Here is a 16,291-nt window from a genome sequence, read left to right as displayed (position 1 = left end):
TGTTTTTTCTCTAGGGATTGGGTGAACCTTCATGGTTTCTGAGATTGTAAAAGGAAAGAAGATAAAAGTTTTTTGGTTTTGAAATAAAATTGAAGATACGGAAATGGGTAAAACAAAACGATTATACTTCGAATCACATTTGAAATTCAGATTGAATTAGTGGTTTGATAGAATCAATCAATGGCGCTAAGTAGTGTTAATATTTAAGTTTTGATAGAGTTGTCCCCTTATTAAATCAAAGTCAACCAAGTCAGACATAGTTGACTCGCACTGGACCAGAAAATAATTGTCCATATAAGAAAAATGGTTGTCCACGTATTGGCCACCTTAAGGAATCCCAATCTAAGTGGGACTCATATTTCAATTTATGTGGCCTTAAAAGTTTCCTTGTCTCAATGGTATTGTGACTTTAGGAATCCTATATAAAGACCTCATTACAACAGAAATATGTGTGGTAAATCCTCAGAGAGATTTCTATTTTTACAACATCAAGTAAAGAGAGAAAGAGATAATAGTTCACAACTATCCATCTAGTCTAAAGAAGAAGGTGTTCTTCGTCTAACTGCCGGGAAATTCTAGCTAACTTGAAGGTGGGAGATCAAGTTGATTGCTCGGGTGTCTCAAGTAAAGGAGCCGCAATTGGAGCTTTTGGTCTTCGAGAAAGCAATCATACTAGTCTGGGGAAATAGCAATTAAGGTAAATCTCTAAACTACTTAGTTCATATTTAGCTTATGCTTGAGATCCAGGGGATACTAGTGTTAGACATTAGATGTCTGAGATTCCGCTTAGAACACTAGGCGACACCATAATCCAAAAATGGTGTCATAGCCTCTTGTATGTAGATAATTTGGCTAAGTTTCGGACTAGATCTATACTTGTTTAGATAGATAGATAAATCTAGAAAGAGTTTTAGACATCAATTTGTTTAATTTTGAATTAGATTCAATAGTTATTCAAGTTGACTTCAATTGCAAGATTGAAAAAGGTGTCAAAAGAATTCGATTTTGAAAAATTTCGGGTTTGAAAAGAGTTTCAAAAGAAATGGAGATTTTTCATGAATTTTAGTAGTTTTTTAAAATCAAAATCTGTGTTATTGGAAGGTTTCCATAAGAAGGAACAACAACATAAAGAAAATATAATAAAAAAAATTAGAAGTTTATAAAACTGGCCAGGACGCGTCCCTGCCAGATGGCCGAGACCGTCTCGGACTTGGAGTACGTCTGAGACGTAAGCGTCTCGGATTTCCCGGACGCGTCTAGGAAACTAGAGTGCGTCTCAGACCAAGAAACTCGGATTTCTCCAGACGCGTCCAGGACGCGTCCGGGATGCCCTAGTGCGCCTTGGACTTGGAGTTCAAGATGCCCTAGGACTTCGGCTTTGACCAGACGCGTTTGGGCCAATAGCCAGCGTCCTGGTCTAGGGCTAGGAAACGTCCTACCCTATACCAAGGACGGTCTGGTCCGAGCCAGAGCATGTTGGCCTATAGCCGAGCTATGCTTGGCCCATGCCAAGGCACATCCTTGGCCTTGGTCCGGACAAGCCTATGGGCCTTGATCGAGGGGATATTGGGCCTTGACCAAGGCTTGTCCCGAGCCATTCCGAGATAGGTCTCGGGCCACGGGCTGAGATTTTTCGTGTATCGACCCGAGTGAGAGTTTTTGCGTCTAAAATCCAATTTTTCTCCCGGTTCCACCAAAATTTTTCCGAAATTGACCCGGACCATCCGAAACCCCAAACAGAGTTTTTGTTAAAATTTATTTTGAAAATCATTAAAGATAAAACCGAAGCACACCATTAGTCAAATTCTTCAAATAAGGACTTAAGATCTGTTTGGCATAGAGATGTCAACAAAGTATCTCCCGGATTTAATCATGCTTATATAATTGACTATTGAATATTATATGAATGCATGTGATGAGCATGTGGAAACTAGTATGGTCATAGAAAGTTTTTATCTTTATTCTTGTTTAAGCACAAATGCGTGCAAGCTGTAATAATTTTTGGGAGATTTTGACATTCACCCCCACTATCATATGAATATTAGGACTGCACCCCCACTTTTTGAAAACTTTTTATATATACCCCCATGTGGACGGAAACCTTCAACTCAAAGTTAAGTTGGGCGTGTGCGAAACACACGCACCAACCATGACGATTTTACCCTTTTGTAGTTGTTGAAATCTTTCGGAGAGCTTTTGACATACACCGCCAACATTATAAGAATCTTTGGACTACACCCCTATTTTTTTAAAATACAAAATTCCCCAATTTGCCCTCCAACGATCATCTTTTACCTTTGTCTTATAAACTTAGTTATCTCAGACAAGCTAAAAGATCAAACCGAAAGAACTATTTGGGAGATCAAACAATAGAAAAGATGGGAGGAAGTGGTGAGAAAGGATCATCAAGTAAGGTATGGTTCAAACTTTGTTATTTTAGTTGACTAAGAGGGTGTAACGGTTGGAGGTCCTTCCCTAATTAGAGAAAAACAGTGGGGGTAAGTTACTAATTTGTATTATTAAGCACATCTTTTAATTATACTCTAAAAAATATTTTTTTTTTTGCTTCAAATGTCTGTTTATATACTCGTCTTGTAAGAACAGAAAATGTGACGGAATTCGAAAAGTAATGGTGTCTAAATACCTCAAGAAAATTTCTTGTATTATAACTTGTCTCCTGTGAAAGGAGCAAAAGAGAAAAACATAGGCGAAGAAGGAAAATGAGGCTAAATGAATAACAATTCAGGTTTCGTAATATCAAACTAAAGTACCATATGGCTAGTATCCACAAAAGAGCTCAATTAGCATTTAAGATTCAAAATAAGAACAAAGAGATATTTTCATTCCCAATCCATAACAAAAAGAAGCAAAATAGACTAATTAAATAAAAATATTTCTAGTTCATAATAGTCTCAGCAAAAGAGCTATGTTTTTTTATTTGGTAATAGGTTTTCTTGGCTTGTACTTGGTTGGCTTAAAAACTAAATTAGGTGGGATTGTAGGGTTCCTACCAAAGAAAGTCTAAGCACCAGGTTGTGATGGTGGAGGAGGTTGTGAAGATCCTGGTTGAGTCATTGAAGTTCCAGCTTGAGTGCTTGGAGTAGTTGAGGTGTATGCACCATTTCTTCCTCTGGGGAGCCTTGTTTGGACTGTTTTTTTTATTTTGCAACACCTTTGCAAGCTCTGCTATTATGTCCAAATCCTTGGCATGTCTTGCATTTTCTCAAAGTCGTTGATTTTGAAGGTCCTTCATCCAAATCCCTTCTCCTTTGTTTCTTTGGTCTCCCAACTGGTCTGACTATCTTTGGTCTCCAAACACAATTTATCATCATCTTCATTGAACAAAAAAAGTTTGTCTTCGAACAAGAATTTTAACAACACAGAGAGTAACGACGTTTACAAAACAAAAAGTATCAAACTGAAAAACAAATGAAATCTCATGCAACTAAAACAACAAATAATGGTTTGGGCTATATAATCAGTCACATATTTGGGTTTTGCTAGATGAACACATCATGAAAGACAAATTCATATAAAATTGAAAGACAAAGTCAAGATGCATATACATAAGTAATTAGTAAAACCCAAAATCACAATTAAACTTCAAGATGCATATATATAAGTAATTAATCTGAAAGACAAATTCATACAAAATTGAAAGACATTCATACAAAATTGACACTAAGAGGAAACAGTTAAACTTCAAGATGCATATATATAACTAACTAGCAAACCCCAAAATCACAAATTTGGTTTTTGGCTACATGAACACATCATGTTACATGATGGAAGAGATCATGAAACTAAAATTCCCACTATAAGTGTTATGTATGAGAGAGAGAGAATGGTTTTAGTTGTATGAGACCTTTAACCAAGCTAAGTCAAAGGTCTTTTACTAAGTCAATGAAACCAGGGGGAGGCCTTTTAACAAAAACGGGGAGGGGGGCCTTTAAAATCTCCCTAAATTGTTTGGTGGTGGTTTTAATTGTTTGGTGGATTGTACTAGAATGGATTTCATGAAAATTCTAACTAGAGCAGCTAAACAAGTTAGGAATTAACTTATTGACTGTCGTACCTTCCTCCTTCTGCCATTGATGGTATTCTTTACAAGAAAACCAGAATTTTCAAATCACCAAAGGGGTTTCTAATGTTCCCGCCTTTAGAGAGAGAAACGAACAATCACCAAAGGGGTTTCAGTTGTTCCTGCCTTTAGAGAGAAGAACAATCTTCTGGGAGAAATAATTAGACAAAACATAAAAAGTAAAAAGTCCCTAAAATAAATTTTGTTCTTAGTTCACTATAATGCATGCTAGACAAAACGTAAAAAGTTCTTAAAAGAAATTTTTAAGTAAGGTGTCTACCCAGATTAAGACACCTGCTGAGCCCTCGATCATCGATGGTGGGTCTACCTCGGTAGAGTGTCATCTTTTATCTTGGGACAATGCGGGTAGGCCTATGGCAGAGGTTTACGCGTCTAAATGGTTCCACTCAACGAGATCAGCAAAAGAGTTTTGGATACTTGGGACAAAAGGATGGATGTGACAAAATACATGTAATCAACCGAGAATCATAAGGGTATGACCAGTGAAATAGTTCACTTACCCAGGACAACGGGGTTAAGGGCAGAGCCCTAGTCCCCTTACTCCTTGAGAGATGGGGTCTCGGAACCGCATTATTCAAACCACGGATGGTTTTTTCTAATAATGTGGCAAAAATAGTGTTTTTGCAGAATATCGAATGTAATACTTAGCAAAATATTTTTTTTGTTTCATGTAGTTTTAATGGCAAAAGATAGTTTTTTCAAACTGTGTTCAATCCTCGAGGAGGATAAATTGAACATGGATAACTTCCAAGATTGGGAGATGCGGATCCACAAAGAAAGAAAGAAAGCGTCCTAGATATCCCAATTCCAAAGATAACTGCCACCTCAACGGTCGAGGAACAAGAGCAGGCCAAAATTATCCGGTTGAAATCGATTTGAGTAACATGCCTTTTGTTGGCAACCATGGAACCAGATCTTCAAAAAAGATTTTGGAAGATGGATGCGCATACAATCATCTGACGAATAAGGGATATGTCCCGACAGAGATCGTGGATGGGGAAGTACGGAACTTCCAATGCAATCCGGAAAGGCATTGGAATGTCTGGATCAAAGTAGGAACTTCTTTTGATTCAGAATGACAAAGGGCTTAAAGAAGGATGAACGAAGCAGATAGCTAAGAGGAATGACAAGTCCGTTGTCAATACCATCGCTAAAGGCGCTTCATCTGATTCAAAGTGTCTCTACTGCAATGGTCTCGGCCATTGAAAGAGAAACTACTCTATGTACCTGGAGGACAAAAAGGAAGGAATTGGGAATCCCAACCAAGGTATCCATGTTATTGAGGTAAACTTGGAAAATACGATTGATTCCCCCTCATGGGTATTTGACACGGGGTGTGGAGCTCATATCATTTCTCATGTGTAGGAGCTAAAGGGAATCAGATATTTGTCTAAAAGGGAGATGGTCCTGCGAGTACCAAACAAAGCAATGGTTGTTGCATTAGCTGTAGGGACCTATAGTCTGCCCTTAGATTTGGTCTAGTTTTAGAAATTCATAATTGTTATTGTGTACCTTCTATTTCTAGAAATATTATATGTGTCTCACTTTTTGAACACAGAGGGTTATCACCTAATAATAAAAGACCGACGTTGTTCTTTATATAAAGATGAAATGTTTTATACCATTGCTAAGTTATACAACGGTCTCCATATGACAAGTATAGAGAATGAAATCTTTAATGATGGAGTCTGGAGGTATAGTAGTAGTGGTCATGGAGGTATGAAGGTATTGGTGGTTGAGGTATGGTTATTTGACGGTGACAGTGGTGGGCGGTTAAAGTATGTTGATACGATGGGGGCGATAGTGGTGTTTGAGGTGTGGTGATATGATAGTTGTGGTGGTAGTGGTGATTGAATTATGGGGTGTGGTGGTGGTTGTGGTGGTGGTTGTGGTGGTGGTGGTGGTGGGGTAGTGGTGGTAGTTGTAGTAGGGATAGTACCTGTGGTGGTTGAGGTAGAATGACGATTGAATCATGTATGACATAATAGACAAGGTGCTAGAAAAAAGACTGTTTTTTTTCTCAAAAAAAGTCTCAGAAGCTTTGGTAAAAAAAAGAAAAATTATAAAACATACATAACATATAATAACGTTAAAGATCAATCATTTGTCATGACCAAAGCCTCTAGACCAGATTACATGATCGAACCGGCTATAAGCGCCCCTTGAAATTGCTACAAGCCTATTTCTCTGTAGGCATTCCGTACTTTATTCTCTTTTTTCATTGGCATCTTGAGTTGTCCTTGACTTTTTTGTCGTCTTCTTCTTCTATTTCCATTTTGATTTATTTATTTTTTCAAAATCTTCAGACTTTGTCGTGTTCTTTTGATAGTTATCACTATAGTTCGTTAATTGAAAAAAGAGACTAAAGATAAGTTTCAAAAGATCTCTATTTCTTTTTAGACATCGGTTATATAGATCCTCTTTTTTTATGATTTTATCTTTTGTTCTTGCGTTTGAAAAGTTTTTAAAGTGAGTAAATCCCTCAAATATAAAAATTTGAGTTGTCTCAGACTCAAACGTAGTCCGTAAAAAAAAACGCCTATACATATTTGAGGTCAAACGGAGTTGAATAGAGTGAATCCATTTTCTGAAGCGCGAATAGTAATAGGGCGCCTATAGTCGCCCCCTCATATTATTTGGTTAAAGCCTCATAAAGAAGTGTTCCCCTTATCCGTCGCTCATAAAAGTTACAGAAACTACCATATAAGATTTATACCCTTAATAAATCAAGTTCAATAAATCATGGATACCGCCTCTGTTGTTAATCGAACTTGTGACTTAACAAATTTTAGAGTAGATACACTACCAACTAGACTAGCATTTGTTAGCGTGTGGCAGGTTCTTACCAGCTACCTATAGACACACCACGAATGCCCTATGCACGACTAAGGCCTTTGTTGTCGCCAATTCATTTTTCGGCACAAGCAGGGAACGAACATGGAACTACACGTGGTACTGCGGCCCATAAGAGGGCCACCACTACACTGACTCAACAGTCATAGTGTCGCGAATCTGAGTTGACTCGGTATCACTCAATCAAAACTGTCGGTGACCTAGAGAAGATCCAAAAAGGGAAGCTCAGATGTCCCACTCAACTTCCATTAACACATTATAAATAACACTTGTAATTGCCAATGGGTTTCAAGAAAACACTATTTGAAGAAACACCAATTAAACTTAGGTCCTCTAACATGAGCCCCTAACATACAATTAATATAGATTTGATTCTTCCCGTTTAGTTCACTTATTAAATTAAATATCTTTTTTTATTTATCTGTGCCCTCAAGGGCACGAATAGAAAACCCCTCAATTCAATAGTGAAAACAAGAAAAATTTGGGAGATACTGCATAGATACTTCTTTTGTTTTGAAAGAGACTCCAAGAGTCACTATATTCAGCATCATGAGTAATTACATAAACTGAATTAGGTCTGTAACTAATTGTCAAAGATACTTTATGTATTAGAGGTCCTTTAAAGACCTTTAAGACTACTATAAATTATTTCTACTTTTACTTTATTTATACTTAACACAAGTCAATAAAGTATGTCAGTTCCACCGTGTATCAAATTTGTGACTTCTGAGTTTTCGGACTAGATGCACAACCAATTGCCCCAACAGTTATTGGGCTACATCGACAGTTCTAATGAATACTACTACACAGACAAAGGGTGGGGTATAGCACCCCACAATTTTAAAGTTTTAGAATTTTTGAATCAAGAAGTTTGACATGGTAATCGTAGTGATAAGAATATCCAGAGATAAATAGACGACCAGAGCCCGAAAAAACCATGGCGATTTAGATAACATATATGTACACACGACATAGAGATCTAACATTCAGAAAATAATGTTGTTTCTCTAGTCATGGTCGAGATTACGATCTCTCTGTGTTGTCTAAATTAAAACAGAGTCTTGATTTGAAGTAGATAAACTTCCTTTCTCTGATTTATAGAGAGATATACTATAAGTGAATACTAACTTATCATTATTCTTTCTTTCGGATTAACCGAGATAGGCAAAAAATAAGAGGAAATTCGGAGGATAAGAAGAAGAATTTTTGTAGTCAAGGCGAGAAAAATTGTCTTTCCTTAAGACATTTTACATCTCTGTAACAGTACCAACAATTAGGGTGGATGTCTTCGGGATACAACAACTATGCTTTCAGAATTTAAGATGGTACTTCTATATTCTCCAAGCGGGCGAACCTTCAGAAATAATACGAGTTCTTTAACTGATGTGACTTGAACTTCTAGACACTTGAATGCGATCTTCTAGACACTTGAATGTTTACAAATTCACTTGGATACTTCTTTCTTTGGAGTTCTAGAAACACTAGGATATATCTAAAATCAAAATTATATTCAAGACACACTTAGAATACTGATTTCAGAAGAGAATGAGTTGAATTATTTTTAGAATGAATTTGGGTTGTTTATATAGGAATCGAATAGGCACTTCACTAGGGACACATCCATTGCTTTTTGGAACACATCCCTTGGTTTTTTGGGACACAACTCTCGGAAAGAGTTAGTTATTTATTTGGTACTGTCGACTGGCTCTCTAAGCGTCGGATCTAGCTCAAAATTGCGAAAGAAACGCCCACTATTAGATGGCGCTAGATGCAACCTGAAATCTGTCCAACGACTCGGGGAGATAGCAAGGAGATTTAGATCTGACGAAAGTCCCACTCTCATCCCGACGCGGGTGGAACGCCCATCGTTCGATCCTTGCGGATCCAACGCTCTTGGTTGTGTCCCACCGAGATCCCGACGACAAAGATGCGTGGTCATTAGATCTGGAGCATTCATGCGGCATGAACGTGAGTCGTCCAGATCTGGACGTGCTTGTTTTGCCCAGATGGCCCCCAATCTAACTTGTCATTTTTGACGTTTTAGTCCCTAACTTAATCGATCTTCGTCCAAACTTTAAACTTGAATTCTCATTCATCCGGAATCGGATTCGAGTGATTATTGCTCTAACTCGGAGTGTCTGGCGAGACGAACGTAATGATGCACTTCGTTTCTATGTTGATGAGTCGGTCGAGCCAAAATCGGCTCTGATTCCAACAAATCATTCTAATGATGAATAACAAATATTCACATGTTTTTTTTCTTAAAGATGTATATCCGTCCATCCCTACCATCGAGCACATAAATTCAATACAGACATCATATATAAGAGACATCAAACTACAGTTGCAACCCCAATGGAGTAGTCAACATATATGCCAGGTATATATATATCACTCATAAATGAATGTCCACAATGAATTGTGTTATTAGGAATTTGTTTAGATTGTCAGTCTAGTGTTTCTCGTATGCATAATAAAAAAATCCTCGCCTCCATGTAGATATCTTCCTTGAAAAAATTCTTTTAATACATAATTTTTTTTAGAAAGTGACTAAGATTGTCAATACAATAGCATTGATACATCAATTAGATGTGATAAGCACAATAACTGTTAAATTTAAATCCTTACAGAAACGGGTTTATAACCCAACTTAACTCTAGAGGTCTAGGTTTGGTTCGCAACGGGAGTGAAGTCCATGCTTTATCGAACTTGAGTTATTGAAATGTATAAAGTTATGAAATATCCTTCGGAAAAATTCCATCTTTTAAACATTTAAAGCTTAAAAAATTGCAAATTCTTTGTAGTTATATAAAGAATCAAGATGTTTATACATTTATAATCATCTGGGGTGAAATGTAGTGTAAGAATAACAAGGGTATGGGTAAAAATCCCACTACAACATCGACTTTAATGGCATACTAAATCCCACTCAAATAACAGGAGCAGTTAATCCAACCTATTTTCCCAATCTTGCATAACACTTTCCAGATCTGTACCATCCCCCATGACTAACCTATTTTCTCTATGATCCATCACAAACCAAACCCCAAGTAACAGAAGCAGTTAATCCAACCAAATCTACTCCAAATCAACCTAGAAGTCAAACCCCTTTTTCATCCTACTTCCTCTAGATCCGGTCATCAGCCAGAAAGTCAAATCCAGGAACCTGTGTTTTCGCAAATTGGAAAGATAAATGTGATTGGATTGATTAGATCTACAAAAGCTTGTATCAGTTATATTATTGGATTCATGTGGAATCTACAAACTTCACTCTATAGAGAAGATAGCAGGAAACTCTGAACTCCCAATCGCCCTCATCTAGCAGGGGAGTAATCTCTAAACCCTAAACTACTAGTAGTACTAACATGCAATTTCTATGGTTCACCCTTAGTATCTGGTTTGTTTTCACTCCCTATCTATTAATTGAGACTGATTTATAGATCTGGGCAGTTAGAACCCTAGAAATTTTTTGATAGGTGAAATTTTCTTTCATTTGAGCTTCACTTTAGATTCAACTGATGAATCTGATAATTTGGTCTTTCATCTCCTGTCTTCTATCTGACTACAATTCAGTCGGTCGTCCGGTCATGCTGAACCTTTATGCATACTTAGTTCACAATACTAACATTCGTTACAATATGTTAGCACATAGTCAATCTACTTGCGATCGTTTTGATCGGGTTTCCAAATTGGTTTCATCAATCATTAACAGTAATCACTCTAGAATCACTAATCGAACAGTTGCTGGCCACTTTGGCCTCTGGATCAGCCGAATGACAAATAGAATACATCTCAACTTTCCTTTCGACCCTGGTCGACACCACATTTTGAATATAATTCTCCATTTAAGTCATGCAGCTTATATCGCTTATCTTCCAGCTCACTTTTTGTTAATAACTTTTGTCGTTGATTTTCATATAGATTTAACTCTTAAACCAACCTCCGTAACATGTTCACTTCCACCCTTAATCGCAATTTTATTGCGTGCATTTGTCGAAGTAGCGGGGTATTTATACTCGGGCTATGACGGCGATCCCAATTTCCAGGTATCTGACAGGTTTCTACTTTGTAGAATTCGAATAGATATGGTCTCTTTATATGGAGAATACTGGCGGGATACCCAGGAATCATTGTTTGATTCCATCTTGCAAACATCTCTATTTCTTCAAGAAATTTTAGATGTATGCTTAATCCATCTCAAGTGTTACAGGAAGTTAGGAAAAAGTTTCATCTTTAAATCATTCAGACGGAAGCTCAAGAACAAATATCATATCATACTAAAGAAGAGCTGCCAGCTTAGCAAGCTACAGAATGAAGACAGTTCGACAAATCGAAGATATTTTGTGTACTTCTTTAATTCTGTTATTTTGTTTTACTACTTAATGTACTGTAATTTTAATTTTCTTCGTAGTTTGTTGTAAAACTCTCTTTATATTAATGTATTACCCTTCAACAAAAAAAAAAAAAAAAACAAGGGTATGGAAATTAAGGATTTCTTTTTTGTCGTTCAATGAATTGAAATGGTAATAAAAGTTTTTTCCAATTTTAAAAAATGATCAAAATTAGGCCTTTTATTATGCGTTTTTTTGTCTTTGATAACGAGAGCGGCTCCCTTTTAGTGAGAGAAGCAGGCGTCGTTCAATTCTGCTGCAATCTGTTGTTATCAACAATTGAGCTTCTGAAACCTGTATATATATATTTCTAGAGAGAGAGAGAAAGAAAGAGTATAAGAGACGAATTAGTACAGTTTTTCTCTCTCTCTAGAAAGTGAGCTGTCTATTAACTTTGTCTCCATGCCCTTATTTAAGTCCGGTTTTTTTCTTTCGTCCAGGAGAAGACTTGTGTTGATTTCTCTCTTTCTCTCTCTTACTATTTAGATTTGTCGGCATTGCTTAGATTGCGGGGTGAATTAAGTTGGACTTTTTAGATCTTAAAAAGAAGGAAGTAGTGAGAGAGTCTCAACTAGAGTTTTTGAGTTTACTAAATTTTTCATTTTATTCTGTGGTTGATTTGTTGGATCTGAAAAGATGAAGGTAGATCCAAGACAAGTTTTAAGTGCTTTTCTTACTTTAACTATGTTTGCAATGCTTGCTAGAATGATCAAGAGAGATCATTTCGATTCAATTCAGGTAATTGTTATCTTGTTCAATTCAGCTTTAATTCTACTTTGTAATTTTAAGGGTTTAGATTGTCTTCTTGGATATGTTTTTTCATGTTTCTTGATTCAATTTTAGTTTCTTTATGTTTGTTTCTTATGTTCTTTCAATTAGGTATAAAGTACTCTTAACTTTTGTGTTTTCACTTTTAAGGATATATGGTTTTTGTCTTATACTATTCTCATAATTCATACTAAACAAGATTAATTTTCTGACCCTAATATTTTTGTACCAAAGCTTAGTCTTGGCAATCCTGCCTCTTATATTACATATATTAGTGTGACAGTACAATTATTGGATCTATAATATGTTGAAAGTGTCTTGAATATGGGTCGATATCTAACCTGATTTATGACGGCACAGAATATTTTGGCCCGACCCTTTAGCTTATGTTTGCTCTAGTCTTATTAGGGTGGTTATCAATGTAAGGGGTGTCCATGTTTTCCGGAATCAGAAAGAGAGGCGGCGAGGTGGTGGTATTAGGGTTTCCACTGAGCTATATAAACTCTTGTGCTCGGTGTGATGGTTTATTTTTTGTAATGCTTTTCTTGGTTGCTTGTGCTTCGTCATAACATAATCCATTGACTTATCATCTACCCTTAGATATGGTTTCTCTATTATTCAAAATGGGATTGCTATGTTTACTCTGTGATCCTGCCTTTGTTATATCGGCTCGATATGAGCTTTCGTTTCTTGTTTGTTAATTGGTGTCACTGAAAATTTGCAATGGTAGTTCGATACAAACTTCAGATTGAGTACTTTGATGTGCCCTTAACCTTTCAATTCTTACAAATTCCCTCAGGTTGGACTGCCGGAAGCATCGTCTGTCCAACTTGATACAGTTCAGTTTACAAAGCAAAGTCTTATGTCAATACCTAGGGTAGGTAAAGGACCATGGAAAGAGGGAAATGCTATGTTAAAGCAGTGCTGGGCCAGGCCAGTTTCGAGTAAGTTCTCTTCTTACCTTTGGAATTTATCAAGAATTATTATGGCTAAAGTTCACTTTACCCTCCTTTGTTTCTCATTTTTTCTTCACTGTCTGTAATGGTCTTGATAGTAGGCGAGCATTCCAAGGGCTTCATCACATTCTCACTGACTAATGGTCCTGAATATCATATCTCACAGGTATAGTTTGCTCCCTAGCTTCACTTCATTTCCGTGGATTAGGGCCGGGGAACTAGCGAAGTTGATTTCAGAGGATGGATGATTAGCTCATATCATCATTCACTAGTTAATTTCTTTTTTATGTTCTAATGTTTGATATGTGTGCTTATATGTACCCATCTATACTTGCAAAATTCGCTTGTTGTCTTGTCTGCTTGACTTGGAAAGTTGTACTCCACTCACTGACACTCTCGTTACTCTGCCATTCCTTATTAGATTGCTAATGCGGTGGTAGTTGCGAGATATCTTGGAGCAACCATCGTACTGCCTGACATCAGAGGGAGCAACATAGGAACTACCAAGTTAATCTCTGAACTGTTATAGTGTTTCGTCTTTCTATTAAATAACACATTTAATTTCTGCAAATTGATGCAACACTGAATTATGTTCGTTATTAAATTCGATAACAATGTGTTGCAGGAACTTCGAAGAAATATATGATGTTGAAAAGTTTGTAAAAAGCCTAAAAGGTGTTGTCAAAGTAGTGAATAAACAACCTGCTGAAATATCAGATAAGGTCGCCGTAATCAGGGTGCCTAATCGGGTTACCGAAGACTACATAAAAGAGAACATTGAACCAGTATTTAGAGCTAAGCACAACTTGAGGCTCGCAACTAACTTCCCTTCGGTAAATATGAAAAAGGCAAACAAGAAAACCGAGTTGGAATCTCTCTCGTGCTTAGCAATGTTTGAGTCGCTTGAGTTGCAACCAGAGGTTCATGAAGTTGCTGATTCAATGGTTGACAGGCTAAGAACGTTGAGTCGTAGATCGAAGGGGCAGTTTGTTGCGGTGGATTTAAGGATCGACATATTGGAGAAGAAGGGGTGCCAAGGACATGGAGATGGAATGAAAAATTGTTATACTCCAAAAGAAATAGGAATGTTTTTGAGAAAGGTGGGGTTCAATATCGATACTACTGTCTACGTGACACAAACTACTTGGCATGGTAGCTTGGATGCTCTGAAAGAAATCTTTCCAAAAACTTATACAAAGGTAAATTTTAACTTTTCATCCCTCTGTTGCAAAACTATTAACACAAGACTCTAAACCGATGCCCCTTATCAGATAGACGTGTCTGATGAATTTGGTCTGTCTGAAGCAGCATTAGTTTATATCACTTCACCAAAATGATTAAAGAACTGTTTAAAATCCTTCCTAGACATGACCGATTTAACAATATGAAACTAGAATTTTCTTTTCTTTTATGACTGGTACTGGAACTGTTCCGAAGTGGGGAAAAGGAGAAAAACGGGTGATTCTACTTCGAGTTGGAAAATGTTTAGAATTTGACTTAATGATTTGGCGTTCTTAATTACTGATAGATTCATGTTCACTTATGTTACCAGATCTCAATGAATTTGAATCATCGGTAAGAATGTCATGTTATTAGTTCAAACTCTGAGTGAACATTCACAGAAGTACAAGTAGCATTACCGACATAACTATGTCCATAATTATGACAGTTTATAGGTGTTTGATGTTACCCATGTGGAACGGTTGAAAGCTGTAGTCAATTCTGTAATTTTGTTTTGAATTTCACATTCTTCGCTTTTTCCAAATATTGCAGAATAGTATACTACCGGCAGAAAAGAAGAACAAGTTTCTAAAACCTGAAGGAAGTGATGAATATCTAAAAGCGTTTGATTTTTATATCTGTTCCAAAAGTGATGTCTTTGTTCCTGCAATCTCCGGTCTGTTTTATGCTAATGTTGCCGGAAAAAGAATTGCTTCCAGCAAGACACAGATACTTATTCCGAACGAACTAGCTTCTCCTGGTCCTGCATCAAATTTTATATCACCTTATATCACTATGAAAGATCACTTTGCATATTCGTGTTTCTGCTAATGATATTCCGGGTATAAATCTTCTCAATTATTCCCTTTCAAGACCTTAAAAAATGGTTTTGATATCCGTTTTGAGCTTATCCTGAATTATGATTTGATATGAAATGTAGTAGCAAACCTCAGATTATGAGTTATATGTCAGAGTTTAATGTCATAGGAGTTGGTCTATTTTACTTGTAATGACTTGTTAATGTAGTCCAGTTCAATATAAAGGTTTAACTACTTGGTTACTTGTGAGGTAGTTAGTTTCCGACCATTGTAGAGAGGAAGATAGTCTTCCAAATCTGATATGCGAGGGAAAGATTGTTGGTGTAAGTCTCGCGTTGGTTGAAGGAAGGGTGCCGACCCATATTATAAATGTGAGGGAAAGTCTCACGAGCTAGTTTTGGGGTGAGATAGACCTAGGGGTGTACACGAACGAGCTTTTAACGAGTTGCTCGAGCTTGGCTCGACTATTGTTCGTGCTTGACTCGAAGATTGACGAGTAACACGAGCCCAAAATCATACTCGATTATGTAAACGATCCGAGCTTGATCATTTTTTTAGTGTATCTCGAGCTACTCATGAACAACTCGTTTAATCATTAATCTTTATTATTGTATGTGGCAAACGATCACTCAAGTATTTTGATAACTTAGGAAGTTGTTTTAATTTGAAGTATTTTGATAAACGACTTTAAAACAATGAGAGCTCAAGCTCTTTCAAACTTATACAAGTCGAGCTTGAACAAGTGCACAATTACTCGAACGAGCTCGAGCAAACAGCCAAAAACACGAACCGAGCTTGAACATCTTACTGCTCGGCTCGACTCGGTACACCCTAGACGGACCCAGACAACATGAGGGCAAAGCCTATGTAGCTATAATAATTCTATATAATCTAGAAATGTTGATACTGATGGTAAATTTTACATACAGCCACTATTGATACCTGCCACTCACACTCTGAGCTGACTTGGTGAATTTGCTTATACCTAGGGGTGGCAATTTGATCCGAACCGGTAGATTTTTTGCCCAAACTCACCCTTAACGGAACGGGTTTTACCGGCCCGTTTATCAAACGAGTCAGAGATGGTATGGAGATGAAAGGAACTCGGCAGAGCAATGTGAGAGAGAAAGAGACCAAGAGACAGAAACAATGTGAGAGAGAGAGGGCAAGGGGAGGTCGATG

The 16,291-nt window shown here is 37.1% G+C and overlaps 1 protein-coding gene across 1 annotated transcript; it reads left to right on the top strand.

Moving 5' to 3' along the window:
* Nucleotides 1-11,427: 11,427 nt before the first annotated feature.
* On the top strand, nucleotides 11,428-15,343 carry LOC147556368 (protein MANNAN SYNTHESIS-RELATED 1-like). Its single transcript, XM_086664254.1, has 6 exons — nucleotides 11,428-12,084; nucleotides 12,914-13,058; nucleotides 13,169-13,236; nucleotides 13,492-13,577; nucleotides 13,696-14,269; nucleotides 14,844-15,343. The coding sequence occupies exons 1-6, from the start codon at nucleotides 11,983-11,985 to the stop codon at nucleotides 15,120-15,122; spliced, it is 1,254 nt and encodes a 417-aa protein (XP_086520380.1). The 5' UTR covers nucleotides 11,428-11,982; the 3' UTR covers nucleotides 15,123-15,343.
* The last annotated feature ends 948 nt before the right edge of the window (nucleotides 15,344-16,291 follow it).

Source organism: Eschscholzia californica, unplaced genomic scaffold (assembly GCF_041429995.1).
Source record: "Eschscholzia californica isolate CP2 unplaced genomic scaffold, dmEscCali1.0.p SCAF_2, whole genome shotgun sequence".
NCBI classification, from domain to species: domain Eukaryota; kingdom Viridiplantae; phylum Streptophyta; class Magnoliopsida; order Ranunculales; family Papaveraceae; genus Eschscholzia; species Eschscholzia californica.
Note: the sequence above shows the minus strand (reverse complement) of the source record. Positions and strands in the feature narration are given on the sequence as shown.

What these genes read in the sequence shown, in the direction of transcription:
- LOC147556368 (XM_086664254.1), top strand. Translation starts at nt 11,983, where the DNA reads ATGAAGGTAGATCCAAGACAAGTTTTAAGTGCTTTTCTTACTTTAACT. An exon ending in ATCATTTCGATTCAATTCAG is followed by an intron (nt 12,085 to 12,913) that starts GTAATTGTTATC and finishes AAATTCCCTCAG; the next exon opens with GTTGGACTGCCGGAAGCATC. An exon ending in TTCCAAAAACTTATACAAAG is followed by an intron (nt 14,270 to 14,843) that starts GTAAATTTTAAC and finishes CAAATATTGCAG; the next exon opens with AATAGTATACTACCGGCAGA.